At 45.0% G+C, this 13,031-nt stretch overlaps 1 protein-coding gene across 1 annotated transcript in view; it reads left to right on the top strand.

Annotated features, from left to right (window-relative positions):
* The window catches only part of Nlg3 (Neuroligin 3), a 347,536-nt gene that overhangs the window by 308,974 nt on the left and 25,531 nt on the right, over positions 1 to 13,031 (top strand). Inside the window, exon 3 of the mRNA XM_078196348.1 lies at positions 3,604 to 3,801. Coding sequence (XP_078052474.1) covers positions 3,604 to 3,801 — 198 coding nt within the window. The remainder of the gene's footprint in view (positions 1 to 3,603; positions 3,802 to 13,031) is intronic.

Below are 13,031 nucleotides of genomic sequence, written 5' to 3'. Positions count from 1 at the left end.
GAGACGCGGAACGAAGGACAAGGGATCGAGTCTACGGGCGGTGTCTCTCGAAGGAAACGAAGCCGGCTCGTATATGCGAAAAGACACTCTCGCGCCGGCTTCCGGTTCTCCACGGTTTCCGTTCGCCGTAAATACTATTTCAATGCGCCGAATCGATTGACAGCGATATCTCGCGGCTGGCGGAACGATATGCAAAATAGAGCATGTCGGGGAACCAGCGAATAAATCGTCCGATTATTTGATCGGCGAGCGAACCGGTTCCGGATTCATCGACATTTAATTGGATGCGACAGTGTCCGTGATTCCCCGCATTTTTTTCTCCCCCTCTCCCCATCCTCGAACAGTCCCGAACATTTCCGCGAGCTGCTCGCGATTGAAAATAAAATCGTTGTTCGAAAGTGTCGGTGAAATGTCGTCGCTCACGGTAGACGCGAATTTATTCTTTTTTTTTAACGTTATCGATAACCAGTGCTGCGAATTTTTATAGATTTTAATGCGCTCCGAATACGATAATCGTTTTTTCTATAACGTTCTTGGTTTTTCAGAGATTCAAGTTTAAAATGAATTTTCGACTGTAAACGTTTGTCCTGCATCCGGTGGGAAAAACTTCGAGACTAATTGTTACTAATCGTTACGGTAATTATAGTGGCTGATTATCAGCGCTGAACGTGTTAATACCAATTTCCATTAAGATAATATACATTCCTTCATTTTCAGTTCCATATCTTTATTTCTATATTTTCACCTAACACAATCGGCGAAATTTGGAATAATTACAATCATGTTTTCAGCCTGTAACTTGTAAACTACGCGACGTCATACAATCAATATTTCCACGCACACGTTTCCATTATTGCGATCGCTGATACAAATTGATTGCTGACTTTTTTTAAAATTCTACTGCACAGTGTATATCTGTTTGAAAAAACAAAACGTAGAAAAATAAAACAATAAATTTGTATATATAGTTTCCGTGACTCTCTAAAAGTCAACTTGAACGAATGCACAGTGCAGTCAAAATACGAGATTTTGGTTATATCTCGATATTTTTTTACGTAAACGTTTCAACAGATAGAACGCTTAAGCCTATTATTTGCGGTTTAAGCTGCGTGTCCTGTTGTTTTTTTGCCATGCGACATACAAAATTCATTTACCTTTTTATTTTCCATTTTTCATCTCTCGTTACCTGCGAAATGGAAAACTGTGTTTCAATCGAGTTGTGAAGTAACACTCGATACTTTACCGACCGGCCATTCGGCCGTAAACATTCTTATGCCATCATATTAGCATTAAAAGATATTTATTTCATCTATTTTATTTATTTCATTTTAATTATTTTATTCATTGCCACATCCTTATCACTCCAAGAATATTACAGAACTTAGTGGTAAACTTCAACGTCCGAGTTTCGGTTTCATTGACTTTGATATTGTACGTAGCCGCGAAGACGAGATTCCACGCTCAAAGCGATAATGATTTTAAGAATGCAAATGGAAGGCACCGTTGCTGTTGCCAGACGCGGGATAAAAGATTCGTGTATCTTAGAGAATATAGTCCAGGGAGCGGGGGTTCACGCCCCCGATATTTCCAGCCTCTGGCAATTGCTCGTTTGTGCGACGATAAACGGAACGACTTGCCGCTTGAAAATTCCTTTCAAATCGGCTCCCCCGTTGTTCGGGGCCTCGCATTTTTCGACGAGTGTCGACGAGCTTTCCAAATTATCGATTTGGCAGCGATTCCGTCGAACAGATAGCGGAACGAAGTTGACCTATTTTCGAACGGCAGAAATGCCGCCGTTGTTAAGACCGGCTCCCCTCGGGGGCCGGAACGTACCGAACCCAACGCTGCGGAATCATTTAATTTCGCTAAAAAAAAAAAAAAGAAGAAAAAGGAAAACAGCGGCCGCGCGTGTTCGCAACAAAAGACTTTATATCCCCATAGTAAATATCCTCCGTGGAATGCCTTTCATGTCGTCGCACGCATTCGCTCGAGAGATTGGAATCACGCGCTGAATTCACGGTGCATCGAATAAAATGGCAGATAATGCAACGTTACGAATATGCCTTTGAACAGTAATTACCTCGTTCAACGATTTATTCCATCCGTCGTTTTCTCATTCACTTTTTAAGTAGCCGCGCTGAGCAGCCGATGGACCATATATAGTATTTAAAAAATTATATGACAATATCGGAGCTCGGAGAGATGCGATGCATAGATGATGAATTATTGGTTGCCATGGTGAAAAGCCGATTTATTGGCTACCGGTCGCGGTACAGTGTTAACAAAAGCTGTGAGTATAATGGAAGAGATTGAATGTTGCTGAATGCTTATAAAAAATTTCAGAATCCAAAAAGATCCTAGAACAATCCTGAGCATTCGCCAGGGCTGTTTGGAAGTTCCGGAAAGAGTTAGAACATCTTTTCGAGTCTTAAAAGGTTCCTAAAAGGTCTCGGAAAATTACAAGTGCTTCTAAATTGTCTCGAATATTCCTGGCACTCGCCAAACGAACCTAAGCTACTTTAATTCTTACGATCTCCCTTGAATATCGTTGCCCAAACTTCCCCGCATTTACTTTTCCTTCGCGCTTCAAATTAACGAACTCTATTCCCCGTTCGTAATTTTACAATTTGCAGAAACACGCGTTATTATATGAAACACAAGCGGAACGCAATTAAATGTTTCATAGTATTCAAAGATGGAAAATATAGCGAAACTTCATCCGGGACAGCGTACAAAGGTTGAAAGCTGGGATTGAAAAGGTTTTGAAAATAACTGTTCCATATTGTTAAATTATCACGTCGAATGTGTGTTGTCAACAGTGCGGCACTGTAAACAGCGCACTGTTGCAGGTTTTCACAATTCATGCAAACGTTGCAGGTGCATACGACTGTTTACGTATGCGCATGCTTTCGAGAAAATTAATGTAATAACGGAAGAAATATTTAGAAGTATTATCGAGTTTTAATACAGCGTATCGATTGTTTGATTTGTTGTCAATTATAAACGACCAGCATCGGCCACCGATACAAAATCGCCAATTAAGAGCGAATATCAATGTAACCATAAACGTGCCAAACAAAGAAGTACGTGTTTTAACGAGATTGCTTGGTTTTCCAAATTTATGATAACAGAGAGAAATTAAATGAAACTGTACGTCTTCTTTCATTAAATTTAATACCACCATCAAAATATAGTATTACATTTTTTTACTACAATTAGTGATCTCTCTCGTCTGTATTATTACCGTCAAGAAATTCTAGTTTGTAGATGAAATTTGTTCCCACCCAGACTTTTCTAAAGCAAGCAGATATTAAAAATCGATTTAAGTCACACATTAAAGTCACAGAGCAAACGAAGACCAAAGCTTTCAACCCTTCCCGTAACTATCTGTGCCGGCCATTGGTCGGGACGATCAGCCCGAAGAAGCTCGCAAAGAATAATTTACAGTCTCCGAGTAGTAATCCAGGACCGATCCGCAGGTTCGAATTAATCCCGATTACGACAGAGGGACCGGTAATTTCGCGGCGCGGTCACGGCGCCCGCACCGATGGCGCACAGCAGAGACTGCCGCAACGACCATAAGCGGGCTTGTTTTGATTACAGGCTTTCTAAATGCTAACACGGATTCGCACTTACGGTCGCCGGCGAATTACGGGCTGATGGACCAGATCGCGGCGCTGCACTGGGTGCAGGAGAACATTGACCACTTCGGCGGCGATCCCAGGAACGTGACGCTGATCGGCCATGGGACCGGCGCAGCCTGCGTCAACTTCCTGATGACCAGCCACGCGGTGCCCGACGGTGAGTAAAAGTCCACGGAATCGTCTGACATACTACGCGAACAAACAGTAAGGTGAATTTCTTCATAAAATGTAAATTCTTTATTTATTCTTAGAAATTAATTTCATCCCCTACAAAGTAATCCCCGTCCGATGAAACGCACTTTTGCCAACGCTTTCGCATACGTTTGCCATAACAAAAAGATCAAACTGTATTTCGATGTAGTGCGAACGAATAACATTAATATTCGACAACTCGTGTACGAAATCTTCGTCACAAATTGCAGCGAAAGGGATTAAAACAACAGGAATATGAGATAAGGTTTAAATATTGAATTAGCCGTCGCTAGGAACTTGTCGATGCAACATTAACTAGAGAAAAGAGGAAGAACTCCGTCTGAGATGGCGTCCTCGTGAAAAATAATAATTCATCCGATTCTCGGGAAACGCGTTCGCGAAGGGGATGACACCGGCGCGCGGATCAAATGAAAAGAGATTTATTTGAATAGCGAAGGTGTGAACAGGTGGGGCGGCGTGCCCGTGGCAAATTCACATGAAAAATTCGCGGCGCGAGCGATGAGATCAAAAGAATTCCTCCGTGCACGGGGGAGAGGCGACGGGGTCCCTTTAATCGAGTTACAGGTGATTCACCCCTCTCGGAGCGTGTCGGGCACAGGACGGCCGTGTATTTTATTTCTGTCGTGCGCCGGCCCTTGGAATAATTAACGTCGGGTCACGCTAACCCTTTTAATGGCCGCGTCTAGAAATAACTGACGGAATATTCAAGATTAAAGCGTTAGATGTAAACGAGGGGTGAATGGAACCTGAGGGTGGGGGGAGGGGGGAAGGGCGGCGCGGCACGGCCGATGGCGAGCCGCAAAAACTGTCGCTCGCTTCCGGCAGTCGTTACGAACACGAGTCGTTGTGCACAGATTCGTCGACAAAAGGGTTCCGTGGTGCAATCAGAAGGGGGGTGACCCAGACCACTTACCCCCGTTTTCTGCTACAGCGGCCGCTCGCTGAAAATTTAATAATCGAACGACTTGCCATCTGCTATTTACATGTCATATTATATATTTCTGTTATTCGAACACGTCTCGCATAATTCGACCCAAGGCGACACATGCGCGACGCAATTTGTTGTACAAAAAAGTAAAGACGTGGTATAGCATTTTAACCAACAAGAAAATTCTACAGGTCCACTTGTATGCAGAACTTCGCAGTATTTAGGTTTTGTTGCAGGAGAAAATTATTAATTATTATTATTAAAATGATATATCATTTAATTGTTTCTTTTTAAGTTTAATATAAATAGTTTTTCAGCTGATTCTAATTTTCTTTACACTTATAATAATTAGAATCTAAAAAATAACTAAAGGAACATACAGGTGATATTATTCCTGGCGCGATTAAAGAAAGGCTGTTCGTTTTCCAAAAAAAACACGATATACACAATACTAAAGTATTCTGTGATTGATCTAAGATTTAAGAAATAGAGTGATAGCATTATTTGACTCCTCAGTCAATGATTTGCAAGTATTTTTAAGTGATCGGTATAAAGGATTCACCCCACGCGCATCTGTTAGATCTGCTACGACCTCTGCAGGACTAAAATAACGTTAATGATACGACAGGCTTCCGGAACACCCTTGGCAGAAAATTCGCGAGGGGCTGCGGCACGCTCATCGCGACAGAAGATGGATTACACGGCGGGCAGTTATTTGATTCCATTAAAATGTAAAATATTTAAATTATTCCGCCCAATCTCGTCACTCCATCCCTCAACACCCCCGATTCGCTGGGTTGTGGCGGACCCGCGCGCGCGCGCGACGCGCATACATTTCCTTCAAAGTTCGTGTCGCCGGTATCGCGGGACAAAATTAATAACCAAACCCCGATGAAAATCATTTCTCAGGCGGTCCTGCCGCGCGACAGTCACGTGACCGGAAAGTGTTCTCCGGGGGTGTTTCAGCGCGCCGAAGACGGATCGACGCCCGCGGGGAGGGGGGATGCGGTTGAGAGAGAGAGAGAGAGAGAGAGAGAGAGGCGAAGGAGCGCGAAAAAAGGCGAAACAAAGCGAACCGGTCGGAGCGTTCGAGCTTATCGTTAACCCGACCGAACGATAATTCACTACAGCTGCGAACTGTCAATAGAGGGGCAGGCCCAGCTGATTCCGGGCGTAATTTAATGCGTCTGCCGAGCCACCCCCGCGCCGTTGCGCGCGGCTCCGTGTCGTTAGGGGCGGGATTACGCTTAATATCGCGCTTCAATCTGAATCAATTTGGTGACTGATTGTTGCAATCGCGCCGTTAGATCGCATCGATCAGAAAAATTAATACTTTTTTCGGGCCGCCGAGGGAAACCGGTGTTCGATTTATCGGCGCAACAGGTTCGGGGGTAGGCTCGAGCCCTGATGACTAATTGGGGATCAAAGGCCCGGAAGAATTTTTCACGAGAGAGATCGGTGATTTAATCTTGCACCGTATATATATATATACGCGACGCAGCTGCGCTAATATTCGTGTAATCGATCCTGTATCCAGCTATTTCCTATTAACCCTTTGCGCGCGGAGAATTCCCATCGAACGCCTGCCAGCAATTTCATTTTATCCACCGAATGGCAAATAACGTTTTAAACAGAATATAAAATGATACAACGTACGGAACAGAGCAGAGCTTACAAATCTGAACTCACCGTTACCTAAACGTGTTCCACGCGTAGGTAGACGTTTAGTAATCGAGCCGTTCAGTGCACACATCGATTAACTCCATAAAACAAAAAGTCGAGAAACGCGATGAAATGATGTACATTGTTCTTTAAAATTCCTGTTATGAAAATTTTAATGAATTTTAAAATATTGGTAATTGATAACATGCGCCACACATGTTGGCTGCAGACCGGTCCGCTAAAGAAATTGCAATAACCCTAAACGAATTGTTGAAACACTCACAGATGGTCGGCCATAGCATAAAGTCATTTCTAAACCTCTCGCCTTAACGCGATGAAACGACGAAATCTGTTGCCGGCAGATGTTAAAAAGCGCGGGTGATTAAACGTTGCTGCCGTTTCATTCCACGAAGCCACGGTATGGCCTCTTTCAGGCGTCCCCGCGAGACTCTAACGAGACAGCAACGTCGATCCGTCGACCGTGGCTTCCTTCGACAGCCGGTGTTGCCCGCGAGCATGTTGGCGAGCATGTTCGTGGCCGCGTAAAGAGCGAGGACGCTCGCGCGGCGAGTTTAATCGTCTCGGGCATCCCGCGTCCCAGAGAAAGCACCGGACCATGCAACGCTGAGAGGCATTACGAGACGCAGGGCTCGCCTAATGAGACCCGCGGTGGCCCAAGTGCCACGCAACGCCGCCATTTCTTCCCCGGGAACGCGCCGCGCGTAATTTGCGCTGATGGCATCGCCCCGCTGGCACGTCGGCCGATGAATGACGGCAATTCTGTGTCCGCTGTTGATCGTTCCCATAAAAAAGTAGGAGAAATCAGGCTTGGCAGCGCGTGCCGCGTTTGTCCGCAGCGGTTATCACGCGGGAATCGACTTTCAGGCAACACACGACATCCCCTACGCGGAAGGATGAGGACAAAAAAATGGGCCATCGGTTTTCTTCGGTCCTGAATATACTCGCAACAATTATGCTGGGGTTGGTCTCGCCAGAGACATACAGTCGGTCACGGAAATCATCGCCCGTCCCCTAAAATGATTTTTCTAAACTAAAAACAATTTTGTATAATATTATATACATTCCTTAATATGTACAATATTATTAATTAAACTACCTACAAATTTATTGCTTTTTTAAAGAATTGTTTGTGCTTGTTTGTAATTGTTAATAATTGTTTCGAATAAGACGCTTTTCCCAAATTGTCTAGTTCCATTGAAGAAGGTATTATTATCTTATTATATTATACTATAATATAGAAATATTATGGAAAGTTTCACTGAATCGTAATCATTTTACTTCGGCGACGACGAGCCAATTCCACTAGATCTTCACGCGAATAGTCTTCCGGTTGATAATCGCTCCTACGTACACCGACTATTATTCATTCAATAAGCTCACGTGCTGTTGTACGTTTTCCATTTTGTTTTAATTAACCGCCGCCCGAGCTGGACGCATGCCGGCCTCTGGTCTAAAGACCGACAGCTTATCGCGGCTCGTTTTTTATGCCTCTTTCACGTGATTTACACGAGGCTGGAACGAGTATCGATACAATCTTAACGCGCCCGATGGTCCTGGACACGCGGCGACCCTTACGAATGGCTCGGAAAAAAAATACGCTCGCCACCGCTCTCGCAATATTTGGAATTTTTTTTTGTTTTGCCACGTCGATCGCGTTTTTTTCGATTGGAAAGCTCCGGTGGACGAAGAATATCGGGAGATCGAACGACGGCTGATAAACTGGCCAAACATAAACAAGTTTACCGGATTAACGAACACACTTCAATGTTTGAGTAATTTTCCGATAGGAGGTGAACGATTCGTTAATTAGTTACTCTAACGGATTTGCTAATGGAAATTCGCTAATGGATCTGTAGGTGGCATTAATACGAAATGTTCCGGATAACGCGTGCATTATGAAAAATGGAAATACTGGGATGAGACTGTTGACGAGTCTCGAGTATCGCGGCGGTGTACAGGAATTGATATCGTATAATCCACGCTGCCGTCCATCGTGATTAATATCGGTAGTGAATCAGAGGAATCTTTTATGATAATATTGCAATCGAAGTGAATGCTGATGAACAAAAATAATACCGAACCCTTAAAGTAGCAGTATACTTTTGATTTTCTCGCATCCTTTTGATCGCGACATTTAATAACAATATTTAAAATTGATGGAATCGCTGCAGCTCTTTGAATGACTGTTTAACTGCAGGTGTTAATTGCTATCAACTTTACTTATTTTTATTAAAAAGTCTAATTAATCTTTATCTTTTACTTGGTTGCAATTTTTATCAAATTTACTTATATTTAAAAAATTTTTATTTATTTTTATTTTTATTTAAAAATGCTATTTTATTCAATTATATAACGTATAAAATTCTCCAGTTTATATAAAATGGAAACGCTGTAAGTGGAATGGAAATAGTTTTACAGAGGATACCGCCGACGAAAAGAAACGCGTTAACAATAGTTAACCTGGGTGATATGAAAATCTGTTGAGACGGATTATCGCCCTAATACGCCACGAATAGTTATTACGGTACGCTCCCGAGATATCGAGAGCCGATCGAAGCAACGTGCAACGTCATGTCGCGTTCCGAATCGTTCCGAGTCCTGCTCTAGAATAAAACGTGACCGTGTCGCCATGAATTTTTCAAAAGCTCGCCGGTCGAGGGTTACCGTTTAATCGAACGAGTAACTGCGCGCGAACCGAGGCGCTGCTGGGTTCTCTTCGAGACGACATCAAGTATTTATGTAGAATCTGTCGCGAAGGCGTCGCTGGGGCAGGGCAGGGCGAGGCGAAGGGGGACCCGCCTGGACCTCGGGGTCCCCTTTGGCCAGATCGCAACCGATACTGATTCTGTTTGGTCCGCCGCGTGATAGAGAGTTCCTAACCGCGGGCATTATCCATTCGGATCCGGCGACCCGCGTAGATTAAATTCGACGGATTAGATCCCATCAGAGAAGGACCGGTTAAAGGACGGGGACGCGACAGAAGAGGAAGGGGGTGGGGGGCGGCCAGCGGCGCGTCACAGGGCGGCGTGGGCGGAGGATGTGATTTCGAACGGTCGCTCGGGCAACGTTAACGTCACGCCGAGGCATTTTAGTAATTGCGACCGAATGCCACGGATACTTCCGTGAATGTAAGTTCCGGCAAGGGCTCTTGATAAATTTCACGGGCCGCGGGGATGGGCGAGATTAACTACGCCGAATTTATGCGACGTTTCGACGGGTACTCGCGACATCGATCCCCGGAATTAATTGTTTAACTGTTGCCCGGAGATATTCAGTATAATCTAATCCAGGGGTTCGCAACCGGCGCTCGACGCGGCTCTGTGATTGCTAGATGATATCGGTTCTATGGCTCGGACAAATAGTTCGAAATATCTATGAAATTTAAACCCTTTCCCTTAACCCCTTGCAGTATAATAACGAGTCAGACTCCTGATATAAATTTCATGCGAGACCTATTAAATATTAATATTATTAATTTCTCTTAAATCGAATTAAATCAACGAAATCGACGCGTAAAAGTTGCGTATTAGCTGCTCTCTTGTCAGCTACGAAAGGAGTTTCGCTCAATCACCTAAACCGTCGAACGAGACGGCGAAACGATCAGAAAATTCCTGATAAAACTCGTTAATGCCCGCATCGTCCCCTGTATCAATTAAGTTAAGAGGGAGTTGGAGGATGAAGCCGGGTACTTTACCGAGTTCAAAAGGCACGAAACTCGGCAAGGCGGCCGACTCGCGAATTTGTCAGCCAATAACGATCTAGCCTCTCCGTGGATTTCAGCCGACTTTCCCCGATATTCCGTGACGGTGAGGAATCAGCCCAATCCCGCGAAGGTTGGAGGGACGTCCGACATCGGTACCGATCCGTCTGGTGAACTCCGGTTGTACGAACTTTAAACCGTTCCGTAGTGTCTGCTCTCCCCGAGGAGGAGGAGGAGGAGGAGGAGGAGGAAGAGGAGGAGGATCGGCCGAGTGCTCCCCGATGAACGGGGATCCGTGAGCGTCGAAAGAATCCCGCGGCTTAAAACTTCCTCCTCTCTCGAGTCGTCGTCGGGCGACAAAGGCATGGATCAAATCGCTCCCTTAACGAGGTCATTCCGCGGCGCGCACTCTCTGACCGTGAGAGGGAATCTCCCCGCGCGTTGTCGGCGCTGAAACGACTCTCCCTTCTTTTCCATTCTTTCTTCCTTTCTTTCTTTCTTTCTCTCTCTCTTTCTTTCTTTCTTTCTTTCGTTCGTTCTTTCTGGCTTTCTTGCTTGGTCGAGTGCCGGCTCGAGAGGAGTGCACTCTCGCGCCCCGGCCAACGAGCGTATTCAATAAAACATGAGCGCCGCGGAATCGATGTTATCGGCCTAGTTTCGCTTCCCTCGATTAACCTTTCCCGTGGGAGATTGTGCTCGCAACGAGCACCACCCATCCCATCGATCTACCCTCCGGAGGATCCATACGGTGGACCGGCGGGATCGATTGGCCAATCTCCAGCGATTCGCGGTTTCCTAGCGCACCCGGGACATATCGATCTAGGTCGACGACCATGTCTTTGGATAATTGGATTTAGGATCCATGGGAGAATTGCCGCGCAACAGCTCCGGGCACGAGCAATTTTTTTCCGAATTACTTGTTGCTGTGAATTATTCGTTTCTTTCGTTCTCTAGGTATAGTTTACGTAATATGATGGATACTTGCAGATTTTATCTTTATATATATGAGTCTATACGGTGCCCTAGAATAGTAATTACATTCGAGTGCAAGAGTTAAAAAGTAGCTTGCAAAATCTACGAGGAGCATATTAATTTCGGTCTGACTAATGGCTGACCTATACTACTAGTCGTTGCCCTGGAGAGCTAAATCGCTCGATTTCTCTTCAACCTCTTGCACTACGATTTCTTTTATTATCTCTATGCGCTTTCGTTTCTCGACTTTGATAAGGGAAGAATTTATTTTTATTTAAATATAGTGAAAATCAATAATATTAATATTAATTAAATCCTGCATGAAATTTCGATTCTGACTCTTATAAGGGGTTAATCTCGCCGATCAGAGAATACCTTTTCGAACGAGATTGCATTGAAAAATTCCCGTCTCCTGCTTAATCGTCCGCGGTAGTGGTCCGACTTCCGGTGGCGACCGGCGAGCCCGAAAAGCCCGAAGATGGACGAAGCTTGCGACAGCGCGGCGTGAACGGAGCCCTCGCGCGAAACGAAACAAAGTTCTTCTGTTATTGGACTCGATAGGTGTACGGCGACGAGGGAGGGGCGGGGTTTAGGTGGGGGGGCCGACGATGGTAGATAACTAGGGAGCCGGGTACGAAGAAAAAGAGAAAGAGGACAGAGAGTACAAAACAGCATCGAGTTAACGACGCGGACAGAAGAAAGGCGATTGTTGGAAAAAGTTGGGGACTCTATCGGCAGACGCCTGCGGGCACTTTTAAACAGGAGAGAAGGCGAGGAGGACGGAGGATGTGAAGGAAACGACGGATCGATATTGCTCTATAACGTTCGGGCCGCCCATTACCGTGCCCGCGGAATGACGTACAGCTGCCAGAGCACCGCCAGACGCACGCGTTCTATCCTCGCGTGTACTTGACCGTGCGTGTACAAAGCACCGAAAAGCCGCGTGTTAGCTTTCCGCGTTCCATCGATTATCATACACATTTTAATGAGGTATTTGGTACGTCTTTTTTAAACCTAAACAAAATTATCATTATATTTTTCAATTATTAAACTATTAAAAATTTTAAAATCGTCTTTGGTTAAATGAAGCATTAATAAAAATAACCGACTTGTAATAATCGGAAAAAGTAGTTGAAGAAAATAAAAACGCGCCCACGCGCCACACCAAACATTGTTAATTACTTAACATTATTGCTTCTTAATATCGCACCGCGTTGCGCTTAAAATATTGGACCGTTGACACGCGCTCGTTTCGCAAATTCATGGTATGACGTAACTCTGCACGCTCGGACGTGTGTATGTGTGCGTGTGTTTTTTTATTTCCATTGAGACAAGTCATTTCGAAAGAAGACCGGGAATTTGAAGTACGCGTAATAATAGTACGCATTATGTCGCTCGTGCCCCGCGCTCGCTCGTATTTCTCCCTGTCATGTAGGTTATCAAGATAATGTATGACATGGAAGGTAGTTATGAAATGTTACGGCTTCCTTTTCTCCGCGCCTATGTATGTCGCGCGCTCTCGCGGCAACAATACGCGCGAAAGAACGGGCGAATTTGTATTTAGTAGCCGAGGCGCGTTAGGCGCGCCGCGAATACAGCAAAACCTAGAAAACTGGTGGCGCTAATTAAAAGATCTCGGACACGGAAATTCATTTTTCACAATCGCGCGCGCACGTTTCACGGTTCGAGTCCGGTGGTCAACGACGATTATTGTTCAGAAGTTGTCGCATGCCCGTGGCCGGGTCAACGAAACAAAGACGAAAAGCTCGGAAATTGGTTTTCCCGTATTCATCTTTAACCCTTTCGGTACGAACACTCTGTCCGCCGTGACACTCTCGCTGTACGAGGCGCCGCGCCGAAAATTGCAGCCGCGCACAACCGGCCCTCCTTT

The sequence above is a fragment of the Augochlora pura genome, chromosome 2, assembly GCF_028453695.1.
Source record: "Augochlora pura isolate Apur16 chromosome 2, APUR_v2.2.1, whole genome shotgun sequence".
Classification (NCBI taxonomy): domain Eukaryota; kingdom Metazoa; phylum Arthropoda; class Insecta; order Hymenoptera; family Halictidae; genus Augochlora; species Augochlora pura.
Note: the sequence above shows the minus strand (reverse complement) of the source record. Positions and strands in the feature narration are given on the sequence as shown.